Source organism: Lepidochelys olivacea (assembly GCF_965140295.1).
Source record: "Lepidochelys olivacea isolate rLepOli2 genome assembly, chromosome: 3".
Taxonomy (NCBI): domain Eukaryota; kingdom Metazoa; phylum Chordata; order Testudines; family Cheloniidae; genus Lepidochelys; species Lepidochelys olivacea.
In genome coordinates this window covers 106,279,545-106,304,480 of record NC_140413.1, presented here as the reverse complement: position 1 = coordinate 106,304,480, position 24,936 = coordinate 106,279,545, and the positions used below count along the sequence as shown (strand labels likewise).

The following is a 24,936-nucleotide window of genomic DNA, read 5'->3' as shown; positions in this document are numbered from 1 at the left end:
TTTAAGGAGTTATGCTATACAGAACATTATGTTCTTATGGTCTTGGAATTAAGGCAGGACACCAGGAGGTGGCGTGCCTCAGAAATGTTCCTTTCAGGCAAGAGATAACACACACCTATCTCCCTGTCTGGTCATTTGTGTATTGTATTCCTCACAATTTATGCCTATTTGTACTGAGCCACAGGCTAAATAAGTGATTGCAAAATCTATGAGAGGAAGTCTACAAAATGAAACAAACAGCTGGGCATATCCTGTTTATGAATAAAGACAAAGGATAGGACTTGGTATATCTTGGGGGGCAAAAAAAAACCACACTGGATCCTTCACCTAGGAAGCTGATACGTCTGTCTCACAAAAGGAGGGTCACCGCAGCTTAGCTATAAAACACCACAAGGATTTTGGAGTGAGACAAATTCTACAAGATATGAGAGTATCTAGTCAGTCAAGTCTAGGCTCTAAATGCATGTTAAGTTTGTATTTTATACGTAACCATTTGTCTCCAAAACGTCTACTTGCCATTTCTTGAATCTCTGTCCTTTGTTAAATAAACGTATACCTCATTTCTCCGAAAACAAATCTAAGCACTGTGTATCAAGCAGAGTGGGGATCTGGGGTGGAACTGATAAGCTGGGGTGTACAGTTGCTTTGGGAACAGTGAATCTGTGAATGCTGCACATGACCAGTGGTCCAGGGGCAGGATACTTCAGGGAAAGGTTCGGAGGTCTTGAGGGTGGACTGTGCCTATTCCTAACCTGTAGAGTCACAGCAGAGCCTGCAAAGGCCTAGAGGGCAGTGCTTGTGTTGTCTGCGGGGTAGAGGAGAAGATCCCCAGCAGCCAGAGACAAGGCTTTCTCACGCTAAGGGCAAGTACAAGGTGCCTCACTGCCCTGGGTACTCCCAGGAAGCATCAGAGCATTCAGCATGGCAGCTGGTGTTTTGACACCTAGGGCCCAACACCAAACGTTTTATACACACATTCCATTTTTTATAGAAACAAATAATTACATCATTCCTGATAGATCTGTAGGTTGGATTTCAATTCACCACAGCTGAAACTGTCAGGACTTCTGGTTCCAAAAAATTAGCATTTGCAATGGAAAAGCCAATTCACATTAATAATGCTGGGGCAAAAGAGTTCTTAAGCGATGATGAGAAAATGAAAAAGCTGATCTGTGGAAAGTCTGGCAATGAGGACAAACCTACGTAACACTACCACAAGGATTAGCGTGAAAAAAAACAACTACAGTGAGCAAACTATGCCACAGATGGGAAGATAAAGGGCCAGCCTTACTCCTTCCACTTCAGCCATGGCACAAAGCAGGGTAAACTGACCCTAACAGGTCACCTGCAAATTACTCAGGTGTGGTGGAGTTCTCAGCTGGCATGAAGCAGAATAGTTGGCTCCTACCCCAGCTGTCCCCTGCCCTCCATTCTGATACAGACTGCATGTCTGGATGGGAGAGAGTGTCCGTGGGATGAAGCAGAGCAAGATGCACTCTGCCAGTTCTGTACAGACATATGGTTCCACAGGGATCGTATCCACTGGCATAAATCAGAGCAACCTCTAGGCTGCTTTAGTTTGTCCCTGGGCACACGATGAATTATAGAGGCATAACTGGATCTCCGATCCCGCAACTCTACACATACATTTGCCGAGTGCATCTTGGAAGACTAACAAATCTGTTCCCAGATTCTCAATGTTCCCAATACTTTGCATTTGAAGTTATTAGAGTTGGTTGGAAATTCTGAGAATGCTGATGCATTGAAATTGAAACATTTTGTGGAGTTGGTTTGTTTTTAACAAATTTGCAGTGGAAATCTCTCTGTTTTCCTGCCAGCATGCCCACATGGCTCTTGGCAGGATGGCAGCTTTCTTTGATGGGGGGAAGCAGTAGATGTGGTATATCTTGATTTTAGTAAGGCTTTTGATATGGTCTCATAGGACCTTCTCATAAACTAGGGAAATACAACCTAGATGGAGCTACTACAAGGTGGCTCAATAACTGGTTGGAAAACCGTTCCCAGAGAGTAGTCATCAGTGGTTAACAGTCAAGCTGAAAGGACATATGGAGTGGAGTCCCGCAGGGATCAGTCCTGGGTCCAGTTCTCTTCACTATCTTCATAAATGATTTAGATAATGGCATAGAGAGTATATATATAAAGTTTGAGGACCATACGAAGCTGGGAGGGGTTGAAAGTACTTTGGAGGATGAGATTAAAATTCAAAATGATCTGAACAAACTGGGAAATGGTCTGAAGTAAATAGGATGAAATTCAATAAGGAAAAATGCAAAGTACACCACTTAGGAAGGAACAATCAGTTGCACACATACAAAATGGGAAATGACTGCCTAGGAAGGAGTACTGCAGAAAAGGATCTGAGGGTCAGAGTGGATCAAAAGCTAAATATGAGTCAATAATGTAACACTGTTGGAAAAAAAAAAAGCAGCAAACATCTGGGATGTATTAGCAGGAGTGTTGTAAGCAAGACATGAGAAGTAATTCTTCCGCTCTACTCCATGCTGATAAGGCGTCAGTTGGAGTATAGTGTCCAGTTTTGCGCGCCACATTTCAGGAAAGATGTGGACAAACTGGAGAAAGTCCAGAGAAGAGCAACAAAAATGATTAGAGGTATAGAAAACATGACCTACCAAGGAAGAGTGAAAAAATTGTGTATATGTGATAAACAGTAACAGTTTTCAAATACATAAAAGGTTGTTACAAGGAGGAGGGAGAAGAATTGTTCATCTTAACTTCTCAGGCTAGGACAAGAAGCAATGGACTTAAATCGCAGCAAGGGAGCTTTAGGTTGGACATTAGGAAAAACACTGTCAGGGTGGTTAAGCACTGGAACAAATTGCCTAGGGAGGTTGTGGAATCTCCATCATTAGAGATTTTTAAGAACAGGTTAGACAAACACCTGTCAGGAATCGTTTAGTTATTATGTAGTCCTGCCATGATTTCAGGAGGCTGGGCTAAATGACCTGTTGAGGTCCCTTCCAATTCTACAGTTCTATGATTCTATGACAGGGAGCCAACAGCCTGGAAGCCCTGAGAGCTCCAGCTCCTAAGCTCTCATCCCAGGCTCTTCTGAAACTCAGCTAGTGGGCTGCCACTGAGTGGGGCTCCCAGAATCTTGGTTCCCTTTCAGCCCATCAGGCGATCTGATGAGGAACCAGGAACCTGGAAGCCATGTTCCAAATATCTGAGGCCCTCAGGTTAGCCAGGACTCAGAGCGTTTCCAGACACCTGGCTCCTCTACAGCTCACCAGGCAGTCTGACAAGGAGCCAGAACCTGGAAGCCCTGGGAGCTCCAGCTCCCAGCTCAGCCAGGGCAGGCCTGCAGATTCCCAATTGCCCTTCAGCTCACCAGTCTGACTGAAGAGGAAGTAGCTTGGAAGAGTTAGCTCCCAAATTCCTAGGCTTGTAGCTTCTCAGCAGCCTAGGCTCCCAGGGTCCACGGCTCCAGGGCAGTCCACCATGCTGACTGCCCCAGAGCTGGGTCACCTGTCCCTTTCATGGGAGATTGTGAAATGTTTGAATTTTATTCCAAATCGGAATGAAATCAGCTTTCAAAATATCAAAATCCTCCGCAAAATGGAATTACCTTTCCCCAGCCCGCTGTACCCTATGCCAGACAATCCGCATACACCTCCAGACGATTGTAAGGGGGGAAAAAAACATGCCACTGACAGTGAATTTTGAAGGCAAGCTCAGAGGTTTAGGGTGCAAGATGGCTCACAAAGGGGGTCTATAACTAGGCTTCTTTCTGAAAAAACTGCTCCCTCTGCTACAGCTCCAGTCACTTGGCAATGCTAGTGCAGGAAAGGCTCCTATGGCTGCTGCTATCGGTTTTAAAACCATTCTATTTGGCCCTGTTCTGACCAAGTTTCAATGATGTGGTAGTAAAAGCACTGGCAGCTGCCAGAGCCTCGTCTAGCCTAGCACTCCTGATGTCGCTACCACCCGTGCAACTGCACCTGGGATAACAATGCAGCGAGATCTGTCAGGAAAAAAAAAAAGTCTTGTGTTGACAAGGTAAAAGCTTAGACTTGCTAAGGAACCCTAAAGGAACTTATGAACTAAAACTCAAACTGAAATGACAGACCAGGGATTTCAAACCTAAAAAGTGACCATTTGGAAACAATATTTCTTTTCTCAATTTCAATATACTGCTTGGCTAACAGTGAGAGTTCACTGCCACTTTATAATATGGAAGACCGAATAACTAAAATAATAATACTTAGCTCTTATATAGCATTTTTCATCAGGCGATCTCAAGGTGCTTTACAAAGGAAGTCAGTATCTTTATCCTTGCTTTTGTTGAACTTACTGAGGCACAAAATGATTCAGTGACTTGCCCAAGGTCACTCAGCAGGCCAGTGGCAAAACCAACACTAGGTTTCCTGAGTCCCAACCCATTGTTCTATCCCTAAGACCACACTGCCTGTCCCAATCTAATTTCCAGCACTCACTGAATGATCCAGATTTAACAATACAGTATATCAGACTGAAAGGAGCAGTGAGAATAAGCAGGCTTCCATCATGAGTGTCATCCTGCCACAGTCCAGCTTTCCTTTCTCACTGAACATCAGCAATATACTTCTGTCCATTTCTGACCATTTTCGTAGGCTTTGCCAATACCCATGGCGTCACATGATCCAAGACATTTATGTTTCCTTACCTCAGCTTGTATGGAGGGATCTTGGTAGCAGCAGCATCAGAAGATTCCAAAGTTTCTGTATGAGTGAAGGAAAGAATAAGAATGTTAAAGGAGACAATGTATTCAGGATCTAGATACTGTACATTTCCACAGTTTTGAATTATTGTTCCCAAACCTGACTCCTATCAATAGCACTGACAGTTAACTTACAACTTATAATTTCAAAAAATTCTCTGTGGGCCTCATCCTGTGTGAGGTATTGAGTGCTTTTCTCATTGTAGGGAACCCTTCTAGATGTCAGCATGGTGACATATACAGGACCCTGGAACAGGGTAGTCTATCTACAAACTTGCACCAAAACAGCAGCAGCTGTGGATTAGAAATGATTTAATTATTTCAGTCCAAGTCTGTGTGCGGACACTGTTCCAAAATCAGCTTGTATTAGGTGAATTGAAATATACTGTTTCTTTTGTTTTTTCAGTGCAAATATTTGTATTCAAAAATAAAAAGAAAGTGAGCACTATACACTTTGTATTCTGTGTTGTAATTGAAATCAATATATTTGAAAATGTAGAAAGCATCCCAAAATATTTAAATAAATGGTATTCTATTATTGTTTAATCATGCAATTAATTTTTAAATCACTTGACAGCCCTTGTATAGATCAACCCCACCGACTTATGTTGCTTGAACTCTCTCTCGAGTCACAACCTCTCTCTGAAAATTTGTGTGCAGCTCATTACACTTGGTTCATTTTCACTAAAACAGGCACTCGTTTTATTAGGTAGTTAACAAGGTATGTGCAGTGAGGTGCTCTCAGAACTGACCTCTTACCATAAATTAGTGGTTGAGAAGTCACAGTACAAAAAAGTTGCATTGTAACAGAAAGCACATTCATCAAAGGACACCTTATGTATGAGCTCACTGAGAACTAAGAAAAAATACTTCCAATGTACTGTACTTGGTATACAGCCCAACCAGCCTTATCCTTGTATGGAAGATATATATTTTTAAAGAATTCAGTGTTATCGTAGACTGAATGGTTGCATGTTATTAAAACAAGCAGTGGTTCCGCAATCATCTTGTTTGCTCAGCATCTCTATTGCTGGCACTTTAGACTAGTAAAATATTCCTTCTCTTTCCAGTGAAATAACTTAAGGGTCTACCAAATCTTACTCTCAAAGAAAGGTGTTAATAATTCCAATGTGATCACCAAACACACAGTTCCCTTAATATAAACACTAAAAAAATCCATAAAATATGCTTACGGTGGTTTGAGTCTGGAAAGGGGAAAACTACATATCAAATGAAAAGCAAATGAATAGCTGTTTATACACGTATTTATATTGTGCCACTCACAGTCCTGTCTAGGTACCAATATGAAAATATGGATTTCCTCTGAAATCACTGGGCTCTAGCAAAGCACGGTTTGGCCACACAGGGCAACCTGTACTTTTAAAAATGACATCAGATGATTGAATCACAACATATACATTTGAGGGATAAGAATAAGTAACCTGCCAATGAAACGTAAGTGTATTCATTTTTTATTCTCTCTAGTTTTAACATATCATGTGATTCACAGCAATTAGAATGCATCTGAACTTGAGATGATGATGCACTGAAAATAGTAAAATCAAAAGCATTTTTTTTTTTTTACAAAAGGGACATTAGCTTGAGAGATGAGTAATTCCTCTACCCAGAAGTACTGCAACCTCAACAGCTGTCCTCATTAAGTCATTATATGTCCTTTTCAAATTTCATTAGCAGTAGTTAACAGCCTTTCATATGTTAATAGCTAACCCTATACAGTCTATGCTGGACCACGTCAGCTCCCCAGTGCTGTGTCAACCAGGCACTCTTTGGGTCATTCCCTTCTGAACAGTTTTACAACGAAAGCCTGACAAAAGAATTTACTTACCTGGCAACTAAGGCAAATGCAATAAACCTAATTTCAGTAAAACCAGTGATGCTACAAGTGCAAGGAAACTGCCTGCAGTGGGCTCACATCAGCCTTCCAGCAGTGGTGAACCACTGAGTCACATACCTGCAAGCTCATATATGCAGCTCGAAAAACAGATCATTAAAAGCAATCCTACTTAAGCCTGTCTGCGCCCCGGCTGGAAAAGGAAACACTGCAGACAGCTCGGCTTTCCTGAACGACTGGAGCTCACGCTGAAGGCCAACAAATCGATAGCAATATGTACGTTAGAGCCTCCAAAGGGGGGTCGGGGGGAGGTAAAAATACTTTAGCACAGCTATGGCTTGGGGTGCCTTTAAATCAATGGGGGAAAGGTAGAGATTTCGCAGGCACCGCGCGTGCACGGGGGGCGGGGGGGGGACACTGCAAATACATTAACAGCGTATCCATAATGGGAGCCGGGCGAAGCAGGGGGCTGCCTGCGCTCTGTCGCGGGGGCGGGATGGGGCAGGCGCCCCCTTGCCTTGCCCGCTTCCTTACCAATGGCCCAGCCGCAGCTCTCCTTGATCGCTTTGTGTTTGTTCCCCGACGCCTCCTTCTGCAGCTTCCTCAGGATTTCTTCCATCTTGGCTCCGCCAGGGACGCTGCACCCCGCGCCAAGGAGACGGCGGGGCAGAGAGCGGGGCTGGCCCCCGGGCCCGGCTCTAAGCGGGGACGGGGCGCAGCATCCCGCGCCGGGCGCGCCGCTGCTGTGGATGAATCACGCTGAGCTCCATGACGGAGACACGTCATGTGCCGCCGGCTCCCCCCCCACCCTTGCCGGCTTCCCCGGCGGGCAGGTCCCTGCGGTGCCGCCGGGCTGCGGGAGGCGGCGCTGCGGCCGCGAGGAGGCCGAACCCTCAGCCCCGCCCGGCGGGGCTCCGGGAGAAGGTGGCCGAGGATTGGCTGGCCGGGGAGGGGGCGGCCCACGCCCGAAGTGCGGGTCTCTCCGCTCCAAACCTAGGGCCCTGTGACTAGGTGGCTCAGGGGCGCGGGGGGAAAAGCCGGCTCTGAGGCACAGCGGAGGGCTTGCCGGCAGCACAGCCCCTTCCAGCCACTCCCTTGACGCCTTTGAGGCGCGGTGGGTGCTGTCCGAGGGTCTCTGCTCGGTGACCCCGTCCGGTTCCCTCCGTCTGACCCTTTGATTGAGGGGAAGAGGGAGAGACCCAGCCCCAGCCCTTGCCACTGTGGATACCATCATTACTGTCATCTAGGAGGGGCCCTTTCACACCTGAGTGGACGTCCTGTCCTCCCCCCACCCCAAACTGCCCGCCCTGCAGCCATGCCCATATTGTCGGGCGCTCTCAGGAGAGGAATAGTTGGTGACACCGGGCGTGGCCCTAGGTAACTCGAGGGAGTGGAAGACCATGAGTGTCGAGGAAGCCCCCCAACTCTGGGCCCAGGCAAGCCTGAACACTTCTCTCCCCTGAAGGCTGCTGTGTTATACATTGCGTTTGCTTTTGTTTTGTTGCATAGTTTTGTTTTATCTTCTTTGGTGATTTGTGTAAATGTGTTACGCAAATAAATTTTTTTCTGCTTCAAAAAAAAAAAAAAAAAAAGACAGCACAGCCCCTAGCCACAGTGAACTGTCACAACGCTTGTTGCCATTCCCTGCGCATTTCCAGCCCAAGGTGGTCGCCTCCTCTTGCCGTCCCTGTGTGCGCCAGCAGCATTGAAACGCTCTCCCTGGAGATTACTTAGGGCACTAAGAAACCCCCGGCCTGTTTTCATTGTGCATTTAGGGTCGCCTAACCCTGCTGCCTTTGATGTCGGTGGCCAAAATCTCACCGTTTTCAGTGGGATAAGGAGCAAGCCGTAAATACCTAACAATTCCCTCTTGTGTGCTTGCGGCATTAGTTTAAAGGAATAGTGTCCATCTTGAAACCATAAGTTGTAAATAAAGCATAAAAATGCCCATACTGGGTCAGAGCAAAGGTCTATCTAGCCCAGTATCCTGTCTCCAAGTGGCCAATGCCAGGTGCGTCAGATGGAGTGTACAGAACAGGGCAGGGCAATTTTAGAGTGATCCACACCACTGTCTTCCCCTCCTAGCTTCTGACAGTCACGGGCTTAGGTCCCCAAGCCTGGGGTTGCATCCCTAACTGTCCTGGCTAATAGCCATCAGTTGACGGACCGATCCTCCATGAACGTATCTAGTTCTTTATTAAACCCAGTTTTATTTTTGACTATCACAACATCCCATGGCAATGAGTTCCACATGTTAATTGTGTGTTGTGCAGAGGTGAAAGTAAGCCGGTACGTCCCGGTACGGCATACCGGTAAGAGCCAGTGAGCCGTACCAGGACCGGCTTTCCAAGAGGGCAATTTAAAGCCCTGGGGTAGTGGCAGTGGGGCTGCGGCGGGGATTTAAAGGGCCCTGGAGCTCCAGCCACTGCTATCCCCACCCCCGGGGCCCTTTAAATCCCAGCCTGAGCCCTGCTGCCTGAGCCCTGGGGTAGCAGTGGCAGGGCTCTGGCGGGGATTTAAAGGTCCCCAGAGCTCCAGCCACTGCCACTGCCCTGGGGCCCTTTAAATCCCGGCCTGAACCCTGCTGCCCGAGACCCAGGATAGCGGTGGCAGGGATTTAAAGGGCCCTGGAGCTCCAGCTGCCGCTATCCGTCTGGGGCCCTTTAAATCCTGGCCTGAGCCCTGCTGCCCGAGCCCTGGGGTAGCAGCAGTGGTGGGGCTCTGGCAGGGATTTAAAGGGCCCTGGAACTCCAGCCCCCGCTACCCTCCTGGGACCCTTTAAATCCCCGCCTGAGCCCTGCTGCCGAAGCCCTGGGGTAGCGGCAGCGGGGCTCCGGAGGGGATTTAAAGGGCCGGGGTGGGAGTGGCGGCTGGAGCCCCAAGCCCTTTAAATTCCCGCCTGAGCCCTGCTGCCCAGTCTCTGGGGTTGGGGTAGGAGTTGGGGGAGGGGGCGCTCTGGCAGGGATTTAAAGAGCCCCGGCGCTCCAGCCACCGCTACTGCCCTGGCCCTTTAAATCCCCGCCGGAGCCCTGCTGCCGAAGCCCTGGGGTAGTGGCAGTGGGGCTCCAGCGGGCATTTAAAGGACCGGGGCGGTAGCGGCGGCTGGAGCCCCGGAGCCCTTTAAATCCCCAATGGAGCCCGGTCACCACTACCCCAGGGCTTGGGCAGCAGGGCTCAGGCGGGGATTCAAAGGGGTCGGCGCTCCGGCAGCTGCTACCACAGCGGAGCCCCAGGCCCTTTAAAGCTCTGCAGAGCCCAGAGCCCCTGGGTAGCGGTGGCAGCCGGGAGTCCCCAGGGCTCCTCAGTGATTTAAAGGCCCTGGGACGCCACTGTGGTAGTGGCAGCTGGAGCCCTGGGCCCTTTAAATTGCCCCCGAGCCCTGGGGCTCCCAGCTGCCTGTGCAGCTGGTAGCTCGGGGGTGATTTAAAGGGCCCTGGGCTCCCAGCTGCCACTACTGCAGCTGGAGCCCTGGCCCTTTAAATCTTGATTTAAAGGGCCCCAGGGATTTAAGGCCCTGCCTCTTCTGGTTGAGGCCACGCCCCCTTCTCAGGGCTCCGGCATACCGGTAAGTCCTCGAACTTACTTTTACCCCTGGTGTTGTGTGAAAAAGTACTTCCTTATGTTTGTTTTAAACCTTCTTCCTATTAATTTAATTGGGTGACTCCTAGTTCTATATTGTGAAAAGGTGTAAATAACACTTCTCTAGTCACTTTTTCCACACTGTTCATTATTTTATAGATTTCCATCATATCTGTCTCTTTTCTAAGCTGAAGAATGCTCACCTTTTCACTCTCTCCTCATAAAGAAGCCATTCCATACCCTTGATTTTTTTTTTTTTTTTTGCTACCCTTCTCTGAACCATTTCCAGGATTTCCTAGCCTGGGAGGAGACAGAAGGGGATGGACTGTGGCCGGAGAGCGAGCATGGTTGGCTGATCTCATGAGCAGAGCATTATGATATTTTCTGTCTTATTTTCTATCCCTTTCCTAATAGTTGCTAACATTCTGTTAGACTTTTTGACTAATGCTGTGCCCTGAGCAGAAGTTTTCAAACTATCTGCAGCATGTGTATTTATGTTCCTTATCAAATTCTTTCACCATCAAAAATCAATGTGTATTTTACCAATCTAATGGTCTGGTCACTGCTGATGCTCTTTGTTTACCTTGTGTTTTTTGCTTTGTTTGACTATGAAAATGAGTAAGGACAATTTCATTTGTTTATAATCAGTTTCACTGACATATATGTAGTGCTCCAAAGTTTGGGGTTGAAGCATTGCAAAGCAATGTTTAAGAAAGCTGTAGCTCATGAAAGCTTATGCTCAAATAAATTTGTTAGTTTCTAAGGTGCCACAAGTACTCCTTTTCTTATTGTTTCCATTGGGCATCTTTTAAAAGTTGTGTATACATTTGTCTTGGTTTTAGATTTTTTTAAAGTTTGTTTTATAGCATTTACTCTGGAGCCATATTTAGGTTACCATGTCTCTTTAAAATAATGAGTAATTTAATACCTATCTCTTGTATAACACTTGTTTTTTGTGACTGTGTTCTGTACTTGCAGGAGTCTGAATTGTTAGATAACAACTATTATTTTTTCACTCTAACCACTATGTCTATAAACATGCTCTCTCAATGATGTAAGCTACTCTCCCAGCTTCCTGCATTATAGCAACACACCAGTACTGCTATAATTCAGATACCATCAAGACATCTGTTTTAGAGGACTTAGATTTGACCTTTAAATTGCTGTGTTTAGTAGGATTTCTTTGAAATTTGGTGTGCCTCAGGAGGGTGCAGGGTAAGATTAAAGATGCAGATTTGGAGTCATTTGAGCCAGGAGTTTAGGAGATTTAAACCCCCCTCTGCCCCCAGAAAGCCATTTTTAAAAAATATTTCTAAATAATTTGTTTTTTTGCCTAGAGCTAAAGATCAAACTAGTTAAGTCCCAGGCAGACTGTGAAGAGCTACAAAAGAATCTCACAATACTGTGTGACTGGGCAGATGAAATTCAATGCTGATAAATGCAAAGTAATGCACATTGGAAAACATAATCCCAACTATAAAATGATGGGGTCTAAATTAGCTGTTACCACTCAAGAGAGAGATCTTGGAGTCATTGTGGATAGTTCTCTGAAAACATCCACTCACTGTACAGCGGCAGTCAAAATAGCTAACAGAAGGTTGGGAATCATTAAGAAAGAGATAGATAAGACAGAAAATATCATACTGCCTTTATATAAATCCATGGTACGCCCACATCTTGAATACTGTGTGCAGATGTGGTCGCCCCATCTCAAAAGATATATTGGAATTGGAAAAGGTTGAGAAAAGGGCAACAAAAATGATTAGGGGTATGGAACGGCTTCAGTATGAGGAGAGATTAATAAGACTGGGACTTTTCAGCTTGGAAAAGAGACGACTACAGGGGGATATGATAGAGGTTTATAAAATCATGACTGGTATGGAGAAAGTAAAGAAGGAAGTGTTATTTATTCCTTCTCATAACACAAGAACTAGGGGTCACCAAATGAAATTAATCGGCAGCAGATTTAAAACAAACAAATGGAAGTATTTTTTAACACAACACACAGTCAGTCTGTGGAACTCCTTGCCAGAGGATGTTGTGAAGGCCAAGACTATAACAGGGTTCAAAAAAACAAGATAAGTTCCTGGAGGATAGCTCCATCAGTGGCTATTAGCCAGGATGGGCAGGGATGGTGTCCCTAGCCTCCATTTGCCAGAATGGGACTGGGCGACAGAGTTTGGATCACTTCATGATTACCTGATCTGTTCATTCCCTCTGGCACACCTGGCATTGGCCACTGTTGGCAGATAGGATTCTGGGGTAGATGGACCTTTGGTCTGACCCAGTATGGCCATTCTTATGTTCTTATGATGAGGCGCAGCTCAAAATGGTCTCAATCTGTCAAGTTTTACACAAGGTAATACATGGCACCCATTAAATCTTTGGGGGACCCAAATTGAAAACAATATACACATTTTTACACTGCTCATGAAAAAACAGCTAAAAGGTTTCTATTCCCACCATTTTATATATATAAAACTTGGCTCTTGTAAGTGTTCTAAAATCTGAATGATTAATTAGCTTGCTTTGAAATTTGGTGTCCATTATAGAGGCACAGGGTAGCATTAGTGATCCAAATTTGGGATCATTTGACTGAGGGGTTCCTGAGTTAAAGGCCCCCTGAAAAACTGGTTACCTTCTCCTCTACCTGGAGAACTCCCTCCTGTTCATTAGCTCCTCTGACAACTCAGGAACTGGCTTTTTAAACCCCTGTTCTTCCTGAGTAGCCCCGCCCCCTGGCTCAGGGTTAATAGGTGCTAAAGGGCTTAGGGATCAAAGCCTCACTGAGAAGCGCTGAGCCTTGCCTAGCAGGCTGCTAGGCTTAGCACATGGCCCTCCAAACCAACAGACCACACTATATACTTCTGTAGAGCAGCAAGCACACAACAAACAAACAAACAAACTTAAGGACAACAAACTCACCCCCCAAGAATCACATAGTCACTCTTTTACACAGAAAACTCCCCTGTTAGCTGCTCCTGTTCACTAGCCATTGAATAGAGAACCATTTCAGACACCGGTTCCATGGGACTACTACTCCCTCCTGTGAGTCAGCTAGAAGAGCTGAGACAGCATAATGTGGGGCAGTAAATTGTGCCCTTTAAAGAAATGCAGTAATTTACTTCACATCTGGAGTAAGGTTACCAGGGCCAAGGCGTATCCCACTCCTTTCCTTTCTACACTCACCTGTTCAATGGAAGGAGTAGCATGCATGCAGCATCTACTTATCCCCTATGCATTGGAACCCAAGATCTGGGGAGGCCTTGCAACGGTGGCTGCAGTCTGGCTTTAAATGAAAGTGTTTTAAGTACAAAGTGAAGGGATTTATGGGTATTTAAGATATGGAGATATGGATATTTATTTCTAACATTCATAAATTCATTAATAAGCCCAGCCTCTTTAGCGTTAATCCTCCCCCACACTTCCAAAACCCCCTGACCACCACCCAAACCCATCCCCATGTTGCCTTCCTCTCCCCTTACAATTACCCTGATTCTTCACTTCCAAAATGTATTCAGCCTGTTTGTGGCTGTGTGCTGAGGGTTCAAAGTTCATTAGACTGACTGTATTATTTGTTTTTGGAAGCACTGGCACCCACAATTGTCCTCACCACGCCAGAAATAAAAGAAGGCACAGTTTCTACCTCACAACAGGTGGGATCCAGAAAGGGACTTTTTAAATTTAGGTATGAATCTTTATATTTAAACTTTATATTAAAAATATACACTTCTACACCAAATAAACATTTTATGTACAATTGAATCATATATAGCGTATTATATTATACCTCTCTCATATCTTCCACTTTGCTTTGGTTATAATGTTTGAAGAGGATTAAATTGCTTGTTGTCCATTTTGTTCTGTATAACTGGATGGACGGAGAATTGTGGTAGAAAGTGTTGGTGGAAAAAAGGCAAATGCTCAGTGTCACTGAACCTAATATTTAGGATCCTAGAAAATCATAGGAACAACACTAAGATCCACAAAGCCTGAGTTAGGTGTATAGGCTCCTATACAATGAATGGGAGAGATAGGCACCGTAGACCATAATGCTAGATGGGGAACCACCTAAAATAGCCAGTGAGAGATGCTGACCAGCATGGGCTACTTCTGAGGGCATTCTGCACCAAAAAATAAAAAATTTTGTGTACAGTGTTTTAAAATTCTGCAAATTTTATTTTTCAGATAAATGTGGAGGCTCTAGCATGGCTTTGGGGAGCACAGGCCACTGGTTGCACAGAGGTGGGAGATCACTGTGCAGCTCCCACTCTGGGACATGGACTCAGCGGTGAGGCTGCACCCAAACCTGACACAGTGCCGGGGCTGGGTTTGTCCCAGAAACACCCCAGGACCCTGCCGCTCCATGCCAGGTGCACCAGGTGTGGGCAGGCAGGCTCAGCAAGGCAGGATTCAAGTGTGGAGGGGCTTAGTGTGGGGGGATCCAGGTGTGGGTTGAGAAGGTTCTGTGTGGGGCGACCTGAGTGCGGACAGCTCAGTGGAGGATCTGGGTGCGGGGGAGGGGGAATCTGGATGCACAGGGGCTTGTTGGGGGGTTCTGGGTGCAACGGTAATGGGACTCTGCAGGGAGGTCCAGGTGAAGGTGGTTGGGGCTCAGCAGGGAGGGGGTCTGAGTGTGGAGGGGATAGAGCTTGATGGGGGGGTCTGGCTGTGGGGTCCAGATGTTGGAGAAGTGGGGCTCAGTGGGGTTGGGATCCGGGTGCAGGTGGCTCATCGGGGTGGTGGAGTTCAGTGCGAGGGTCTGGATGCATGGGGGGAGGGGCAGCTCCCTGTACAGGGATCCCTCCCCCTGCAGCTGAGTAGCAATGGGTGCAAGAAGCAGGGGGAGTTTGCAGAGCTTTCTGCAGCCAGGAGAGAAATTCTGTGAGTGGGTCTGACCCGGCCCCAGATGCCATGCAGAGGAAGAGGAAGTGCCGTCCTCCCCAGCCAAGCCGGGACTAGCAGCTGAGCCTGGCACGGATAGGAGCCACCAGCTGGGTCTTCCCCAGTTTTGCCCCCTGCCCCACAGTGATTTACCTCTCTGCCAGCTGCTCTGGGCACCCAAAACATACTGCTGGTGAGGGTCACATGACTGCTCTTATGGCTTCCCTTTGTTTCCCTGTCAGAAAGTCATTTTTCTGTGGGGAAGCAAAGAAATCTGTGGGGGACATAAATTCCGTGCATGCGCAGTGGTGCAGAATTCCCCCAGGAGTAATGGATGGTTCGTATCAGAGGCTTGGGGGAGACTAAGCCTTCCCAAAAAAGACTGACCTCACTTTGGAGGTGTGTCAGCCCGCTGCCTTTGGAGCTGCAGAAGCAAAGCTCCTTTGAAGTTGGGGGGCCACAAGCACCCAGACCATGGGCCTGCCCATGCTCTGCCACAAGACCCCACCCCTGTTCGGCCTCTTCCCCTGGGGCAATCCCCGCCACTCGCTTCTCTCCACCATGGAGAGGAGTGCGTGGGCAGGTGGGCCTCGGTGGAAGAGGCAGAGAGGAGTGAGCAGCGGGCAGGCAGGGAGGAGGTGGAGGAGGAGGAGCAGGGAGGAGGAGGTGGAGAGGGGGTGTGGGTGGAGTCTCAGGGGGCGGGACCATGGTCTGGATGCTAGTGGTCCCCCAACTTCTAGGGAGCTTCCGGTGCTTGCATTTAAGCCTCCTAAATGGAAGACTCATGCATCACCTATGCTGACCAGATAGGTGTGGACAGAAGCCTTTCCCTTCTCTTGGATATGGTTGCCTGAGACTGGGCTGCAGGTAGGCACCAAGCTCTGCTAGCAATGGAGTTAAGAAGAAACTTTCCACAAGTGCAGATTCTTCAATAACTGCCTACTGCAGGGTTCTTGCACCTTCCTCTGACTTGTCTGCCACTGACCATTGACAAAGACAGGATAATGGGATAGATGGACCAATGATCTGATCCAACAGTGCAAGTCCTATCTTGCTATGCAATGGTTGCCATGATTTTAGCTCTCCATTATGTCTCAGCTTTGTTCTGGAGAGGTCACGTGCAGGGGGCAGCGGATAGTTCAGTCTCTGTACTTATTCACTGCATGGCCTCCTTCCTGACGTTGACTGCAAGGGAGCTAGTTGTGATCGTGATAGTGTTTTTATAACATGGAAACCTATCTGCTGGGGATGGATAGCGACCACCATTTTACCTAGGCCATAGAACCACCGTCAGATAAAATATTCATAATGAATAATTAATGGTAAATTTGTCCACTGTTTGCACACTTGCTTATTTTCAGGAAGCCAGTGATGACACTCAATTAACTCCAGTCAAATTTATGATACATTTTCTAGATTAATGCATTATAAGTGCATGAATTAATCTCTCTGTGGTCTTGACAGCACTGCCTTTTGCAGCTGGGGTCCCTGCTAAGCCACAATCTTTTCATAGAAGTTTATCCATGGAATCAAGACTCAGACTCATTTGCATTGCCGTCACTATCACTGCTGTTGGTTTTCCAGCAAAATGTATACTGCACAGCTGAGCATTTCTTCAGGACCGGTACAGCAGGGTGGGAGGACCCAGATTCATATTCAAACCCTCATCCTATGCTTGAATTCTGCAACCCACTCCATGATAGTGGCTGGAGGGGAAAAGTCAAAGTAAACAATCATGTCCCTTTCCTAGCAGATAAGTTTTAGAGTGCCACGATGCTATGGTTTGCTGACATCAATGACGTAAGACACTTCTCTTTCTTATCAGCCCAACAACAAATGAACCGGAGTCCATCAATCCTTGTCTCTGTTTACTATGGTAACCACATAAATGTGCACATACCATATCAGTTTCAGCACACTGGGAGTCAGTCCATGAGCTTATTGAATATGTCCTGTAAAGTACATTACATACAATGGACCAAATTTGTTTGCATATAATGGCTCCCTTCCACATTTAGCCCGAGTGGTCTGGAATGGCACAGGGGCCTTGGGTGGCAGGTGCAGAGAGGAGTCAGGTGGGAGAAGGGAAGGAATCCTCTGGTCCCTGCCATGGGGTGGCAGCATTGCTGCTCCATGGCTACTACTATGGCACACTGCGGCTGCAGCGGGGCCTGTTGCTGAACCCTGGCTATGCAGGAAGCAAAGGCCAATAGGCCTGAATAATGGCAGATGCAACAGCCTCATCTCAGCTCCTCCCTTAGCACATGTTGACCTGTCCCTCGAGCCCTGCTGGACAGTGATGTAGGCGGATGCCATACAGAACTGGGGTCCATGGGATGCAATGGGAAGTAGCCCAACACCCATTTATTTCAGTGGAAGCTGGATGCCTGACTCTCTTAGATGCTTTTGGGAAGCACATCCTGAAGTGTTGCAGATCTTTTGCATTGCAGCACTGCAGACGATATTTAAGTCCCCGTACCACACCCAGCACTGAGCTCCTAAAGAGGCACCAAATATGCAAGTACCAATGAGGGGCATGATATAGAGTGGAAAAGTAACACATATTTAATATTTATTATTTATATGACTAATGCCTAAGAGTCCAGTTATGGATCAAGACCCTATTGTGCTACTGTACAAACATGACAGAGAGACAGGCCTTGTCCCAAAGAGCTTGCAGTCTAAAGAGAAAATGTTAAGTAAGAAGTAAATAACATTTGTGTCGCCTTCCTAAACACCTGAAAGACATTTGGGTCCAGATTTTCAAAAGAGCTCAGGCCAGGTTTTCAGTGCTCTGCACTGACAGCCAGGGCCAGGTTTTCAAAATGGCTCAGCATCCAGCCACTCCCATTGTGTCACCACTGGCCAGATTCTCAAAAGAGCCCAACACCCAGCATGCTCTGAGTGCATTGAAAAATCTGACCACATGTTTTGGTGGCTAAATTGGAGCTGGACCCTTTCGAAAATCTGGCCCGGATTGCAGATGCTGAGCTATTTTGAAAATCTGAGCCCATCTCTCTTAATTTTACTCTCTGTTGATTCAATAGAACCATGAGACTTTACACTAACTGAGGCTCTGTCCCCTAGACTGCAATGAGATCACGTGAGTAAAGAGAGCAGGACGGGGCCCTTGTTTTATATTTTGCATGTCTGAGTTTTGGCATAGGGAGGGTGCTGTAATTTTTACCGTGTTCAGGTAGGAAGCCACCATACACTCTGTTAGTACTCACTAAAGTTGTTCCTCCTCAGTGCTATTAACCCCACCCCTGCATAGTGCATGACATTTGTAAACAGAGAAAAAGCTTTGTAAAGCTAGTGGCACTAGGGTGGGGCAGGCAGCAGAGATTAGCAGTGTTAGCAAAAAAAATGTTTTGAGGTGGGATTTACCTCTATCTACTCAAATTAACTTTGCCTTGCCTTTATTTGTAGGTATCATTGAAGTCTGATATAAGGATATAAGTAATTGGCTAGATTCTCTGGCCTTGCTGAGCTGTTCTTGGCACAAGACCAACAGAGCATGGGAGGCAAAACAGGTGATGTCCTAGTAACTTGAAGAACTTCAAAGACAATTGAGAGAGGGTCTTGGGAGGGGGAATGAATAAAGGACAAAAGGCAGCACAAAAGACTTGAACTACACAAACAATCTACACAAATGTAATATTGGTAGAAGTCCACGGCACTGAAAACACTGCCAAGTGGGAAGGGAAAATGAAGTGAACCAAAGGACAGGGCTTGATAGCACAAGTGCTTTGAGCTGGGCGTAGATAAACTTCAACCAGCTGTCAGAGAAGTCACTGCACCTCCTAACCCATTGCAAAAACTCTATAGGGCAGGGTTGGGCAAAGGGGATGCTACAGCATCTCCTTTATCAAAAAGACCACCTAGGGATGAGGCCTAAGGGTCCAAATAACCAGCAGAGTGATGATAAAAGCCCTAAACTAATTCCCTAATAAAAACATTTCACCCGTTTCAAAACTGAGAGGTAGTAGGGTGCTAAAGGGATAATGGAAGTGTCTTCCCCCAAAAGAATAACATATTGGGCTGCCTTTCTTTCTATGATTTTATTATTGATATTTCTCTTATATGGCTTCACCTTATTTCTATGATTTTTTGCTGTATATATAGATATCCATAGAGAGGGATTAAAGACATAGGACTAAATTTTTCTTTCTGGTGCAATGGGGTAAACTCAGAGTAACCCCATTGACTTCATCTGGATAACAGAGCAAAATTTGCTCCTTGAAGCCCAATACTGCAGCCTTTTCTTATGCAAGTTGTGACAAAGTGGGAATGTTTTTAATGTTTTCTCTGAATACTGTGTGGGTGCCTCAGTTTCCCCTATGCATTTCTTAAGTATCTAGGTGGTGGGATAAAGGTGTGTGATTGTTGCAGAGCCCTAGAGGGCAAGTGTGATATGGTCTGCACAGGGAATGGCCAACACCCTGTCTCCTGGCAACTGATGGCCTGAGCCCCTCCCCTGAAAGATGCAAACTGAAGGTGTTGGAGAACAAAGAGATCAGGTGGCCTCCTTGCCCAGGAAAGAGACAAAGGCGAGGGGAGGGGCTGGAAGGAGTTTCAATTTGGAGCTAGCTGGGAAAATGGAGGGAGGCCCAGAACCAGGGTCTGGGCTCCCTACTCCCAAGATGGACCTGACTGAGGGGTCCTGTTCTCTGTACTTACAAGCTCTGTTTTAGACTGTGTTCCTGTTGTCTAATAAACCTTCTGGTTTACTGACTGGCTGAGAGTCACGGTGAATCGCAGGAAGTGGGGTGTCCAGGGCCCTGACACCCCCACACTCTGTGACACAAGTATTGTCATTAACTTCTAGGACTGCTTCTATTAGAAAGGGTTGTCAGATCAGGCACTGATTTATTACCAGTATTTATATATTAGTAGGATCCTGAATGGACAAGTCCAAATAGCTTCAATTTGAGTAGATCTGTGTTCAAACAGGAATCCATTACATCCCTAGTTCTCACACAATAAAATTCAGGTCACTGACAGAATTAAAAATGCATTAAACACAATTCTTTAGGTCCATTTACTATTTTTACACCTGTTATGGCCTTTGATTGAGAAACATATGCCTCTTGTTATCAGGAAAAAAGGGAGGTTGGAATGTAATAGCTGCTATTCTGTATCTGTCAGGTACTAAGGAGACACAGTCCAGAAAAGGTCCGGCAGGAAATGGACAGTGATTTACTTATTCTGTTTGTCTATGAGCAGGTTTATAAATATGGTTAAAATGTTAAAAACTGAAATGGTGTCAGGTTCCTTTTTAAAATAAAAATCCCTGTGAGACCAGAGATTTACAAGCCAAACTGCTTATGCATTATCAGACCTTGATGCTGAGTTCACCAGTGACCAAACCCATTATTTTATATCTGTAGTGACATAGGAAAATTGAAGTGAAATGCTGTTTTGTTTTTTTTTAAAGCAAATGAATAAAAAGCCTGTTTAAGAGTCGAAAACTTTTACAGAATATGGGCCAAATTTTGATCTGTTGCAGCAGTCTAAATCTGGAGTAACTTCATTGGTTTCAATAGCATAATGACAATTTTACCCCCTCACACAGATGTAATTAAAATAAGAATCTGGAATTTTATATGTAGACTTAACATTTAAAAATTAAAGCTTAAATAATTGCAGAAAGTTCTTACATAACTTATCTGCTCAAGATGCAGAGTCAAGGTTCTGAGAAAAATTCACATATGGCATAAGCAGGTGCATTTGCATTTACATAAATGGTGCTGGACATGCTCACGCCATGTTTATATTTGTCCCCCTGGTATTATTATTATTATCATAATTACTAATAACTAAAATTATATAATGAAAGTGGCTTCCTACTCTGATTTCGCTATTCATGATTTAATCAGTCCATTAATGGGCCTCACTGTGAAACATCTAAGTACCTTACAGTAATCACACCAAGCCCCTAAAACATTAGAAAATGTAAAAAGAAATAAATGTGGGTGTCAACTGTTATAGGTGAAACACAGAACCCTGAATTCAGAGAAAAAGCCTTTACCTTTCATGAATTTTTTAAAAAGTTTCTCTACCCACAATATTATAAAGTGGATTTGTCATTTTGCTTGTGGCCTATGGGTTCTACGAGACGTCATCAATATTCCAGAATGCGTCTAAGTATCAGATTCTGAGATGATCACATAAAGAACACTTGAAGATCTGAAATGTGCTACCAAAGCTGGAGACAATTGGTTTTTAAAGAATGGTCCACTACTTTCATTGTGTAATAATAGTTTGTCTGAGAGAAGGACTGATAAAAATCACTTAATGCATAGGATTGATGGCAGGAGGTTAGATTGGGAAAAATAGTGATGGCATTAAACTCATACTAGAGTATCAAATATTTTGGTAAAATGATCATCTGTGTAATGGTTGATGTTGATTTTTAAATTATGTTCCAGAGTTAGCTCATCACTGTGATGAATGGGGTAGTTCATGTCTCTCAGAGTTCCTATTTCTGTCAATCTGCTGAGTCAGTGGGCCTAATTCTGCTCTATGTAGACTTCAAAGGGTTACTCTAGATTTGCACTAGTCTAAGAGACCAAATTTGATACAGAAAGACTGCAGTGCACTGGTTCATATCTGATATGTGCTCTTCACAACCATAAAAGGTAAAAATCTTATTTTAAAGAGATTAGGCCTTAGATTCTGACGGGGCCACCAAAAAGTGCAAGGAGGTACCACACGCCATACACTACTATATATGGGGACATTATCTCACATTATCCTATGATGTGCAGATACATGACTTCTGAAATACTTCACAATGATAACATCAGTTTAGGAGACTGAGAAATGCATGTGTATGTAACCCACATACCATGAGTCAAATTCTGTCCTCAAATGCATGCACAGGACTCCCGAAAACAGAATTTGATTCCATGCACCTAGAGATTAACATGAAGAATCAGCCCAACAGCTTTCAGGTTAGCTGTGCAGTTACATGCTTGGAGAGTTGTCTTGGACACTCTCTCAAAAGATTCTGGTTTAAGTTTTACTGTAGGTTGTACACCGAGAAACAAAAGTGACCAATATACTTTAGTTTTCAGAAATGCCCTTATGTATTCATTATTTACTAGCAAAAGTCACTATGAAATCAATGCTCAATTATTATTGGCATACACTTTTGGAAATATCATCATAGAGAATGTATTATTCAGATTTCATCATGTTTGAAGTCGACAGTAATTGCCTTTAAATCACGGTCAGAAAATCCAATACTAAGTGTATATTGAACCACACAAGAGCTTTAACTGCATTAACAGCTCACTCCAAACCTGAAATAATATCTTTCTGCCAAGTACATTCCTTAGCAGGGCAGACGAACACCATTTATTTAATAATATTCACATATTTAAAAGATTTGCTTTGAAAATTGCTAATATTGGCCAAGTTTCGTGAGATGTTCATAGGAACAGCAAAAGGCATGTCCTGGATATAAGTGCCTCCCCCTGCCAAAGTTCAAGTCCGTGCTCCAAAGCCTGAGAGCGCTAGAATTTCTCAAAGAAAAGGTTGCCAGAATTTTTACACATGGGCAAAACAATGTATTTTTCACTAGTTTCTTCCTTGGAAACAGCTAAACCATTTTGGTTGAAGTTTTCTGAAAACAATTCAGCCTGAGGCACGGCATGGAAAATTTCAACCCAAATGGATAAAATTTGGCAAAGATATAAGCAACTGAAAACAGGGTCTTGTAATATGAAGTGCCAGTCAACCTTATTGATAGGCTGTTCTATCATCTGTGTCTATGAACAGATCAGTCTTATTATAACTCAGTGGTTCTCAACCAGGGGGCTGCGAGCAGGATTCAGGGGGTCTGCCAAGCAGAGCCAGAGTTAGACTTGCTGGGGCCCAGGGCAGAAAGCTGAAGCCCCACTGCATGGGGCTGAAGCCCAGGGCCCTGGGGCTGAAGCCAGAGACTGAGCAACTTAGCTTTGCAGGGGCTCCTGTAGTGTGGGGCTCTGGGCAATTGCCCTGCTTGCTACCCTCTAACGCTGGCCCTGGCTTTTATATGCAGAAAAACAGTTGTTGTGGCACAAGTGATCCATGGTGGGTTTATAGCATGCTGGGGGGGGGGGTGTTAAGAAAGAAAAAGATTGAGAACCCCTGTTATAACTAACATATCTGTGATAAAGTTATAACTTTTGTGATACGCTGTGCCTCAAAGCAGCACCCTGGCACCCCCATATTCACCATGGTGATATAATTATGATAGGTTTTGTACAAAGTATGCCTTGTGAGGTATCATTTTAGAAGTCTTGATCTGTTGAACATTAATATCCTGTTGGATTGTATGTGCTACCATTGTATGTGAAGTTATGAAGTCTTTCTATGTGTGTGTTACTGAAATATGTTGTGAGGCTGGGAACACCCACAACCAACCTTTCAGGTACAACAGTGGAGCAGCCAGACTGCGTGGATGGCCCATTAAGGGGAATCCACACTGCCAAGGGCTACCACAGGATCTGTATACAATGAAGGCTTCTCAGAGGGAGCATGCAGACAAAGGATACTGTTTGACTCATGTCATAACAAAAGATCTTTCCAGCAAGCTGGAGGAACCTAAAAAGGAGGGGAAGTGACATCATCATTTGGCCTCACTCCCCCCACAACTCAACACCTGTAAACATGTCTGGAGGACAAAGACTGAACTGGGGAGATGGTCTCGGGCTGGAAAGGAGAATCCCAGCTTGTGTCTGAAGGAACTGTACTATCAGGGTGAGACACTGCTTGATTCAAATCCTGTCTAGTTTATAGAACTCAGATTGTGATTTTACTTTTATTTCTTAGGTAATCAACTTTGATCTGTACGCTTACTTCTTATAATCTCTTAAAATCTATTTTTCTGTAGTTAATAAATCTGTTTTATATTTTACCTAAAGCAGTGTGTTCTGGCTGAAGTGCCTGGGAAATCTGCTCAGGAAAAAACCTGGTCATGTCGTCTCCACATTGAGGGATGGGAGGACTGGGTAATAAACGTACACTGGTCAGGCTTCTGACCAGAGCAAGAGGATACAGCTCTGGCATCCTAGGCTGTGATTGCTGTGGGGAATTGGCTGGAGCCTCTCTATTGTTGGTGTATGAGTGGCTGCCAAAAGCATTCATGAACTTAGTTGGGTGGGTCCCTGCCTGTGGAAGTCTGTGTTAAATACAGTACTTGGAGAGATTTGCAGCTTGTTACAGCATCACAGTGTGAGAGGGATCCCAGGTTGGTAAGTCAGAGGGCTCAGTGGTATCCCAGTTCCAGGTTGCAACCTTATCTTAGTCTTAGTTAATACAGCAACAAAATGTCACTAATAGTAGTAACTGATGTATATTTATATATTTCAATTACTTTGCCTTCTCTGATTGCTTTGGAGGGTTTAAGGGTTATTTTATTCTTATATATAAAGTGCCTCACTTTTATGATGTCTTCATTCATTAGGAACCTGGTCCATTGCCCACTGAAGTCAATGGAAAGTTTCCCATTGATTTGAACAGGTGCAGGACAGAAGAGTATTGCTGCCTCACAAATGTACATCCATTAATCTATCAGACTAACAGGATTCCAGTTTTGTTCCAGTTGTTTGAGTTTACATGAGCACATGACATTCATAGTGTAAATTAGCATCTCTGTTGTTTTTGAAAACATGTTTTGAAAAAGAGTTCTCAGGCTCTGTTCGTAGTTCTAATTTCAGCCTGAAGCAAAATGTTGCAAACTGATTTATTGCCATTAACTAATGAAAACAGGCATGCCGACCCACACAAAGCCTAATCTCTATTATGACATTTATGTTCAGGACTGAGAAGAAACTCTCCAATTGTCACAACCCTCCCCAAGAGCAAACATTAACACAAGACATGTATTTTATAA

General features: G+C 45.0%; 1 protein-coding gene and 1 long non-coding RNA gene across 2 annotated transcripts in view; one reads left to right on the top strand and one right to left on the bottom strand.

Annotated features, from left to right (window-relative positions):
• ARFGEF3 (ARFGEF family member 3) overlaps positions 1–7,224 on the bottom strand; it is a 115,894-nt gene extending 108,670 nt beyond the window's left edge. The window contains exons 1-2 of the mRNA XM_084624378.1: positions 7,125–7,224; positions 4,685–4,739 (exon numbers count right to left, since the gene is read on the bottom strand). Of these exons, the coding sequence (XP_084480504.1) occupies positions 4,685–4,739; positions 7,125–7,209 (140 nt within the window). The 5' untranslated portion in view covers positions 7,210–7,224. The remainder of the gene's footprint in view (positions 1–4,684; positions 4,740–7,124) is intronic.
• Positions 7,225–13,622: 6,398 nt separating this feature from the next.
• LOC311518507 lies at positions 13,623–20,412 on the top strand. Its single transcript, XR_014711002.1, has 3 exons — positions 13,623–13,857; positions 18,483–18,586; positions 20,202–20,412. It is a non-coding gene; the product is annotated as an uncharacterized lncRNA (long non-coding RNA).
• Positions 20,413–24,936: the final 4,524 nt, after the last annotated feature.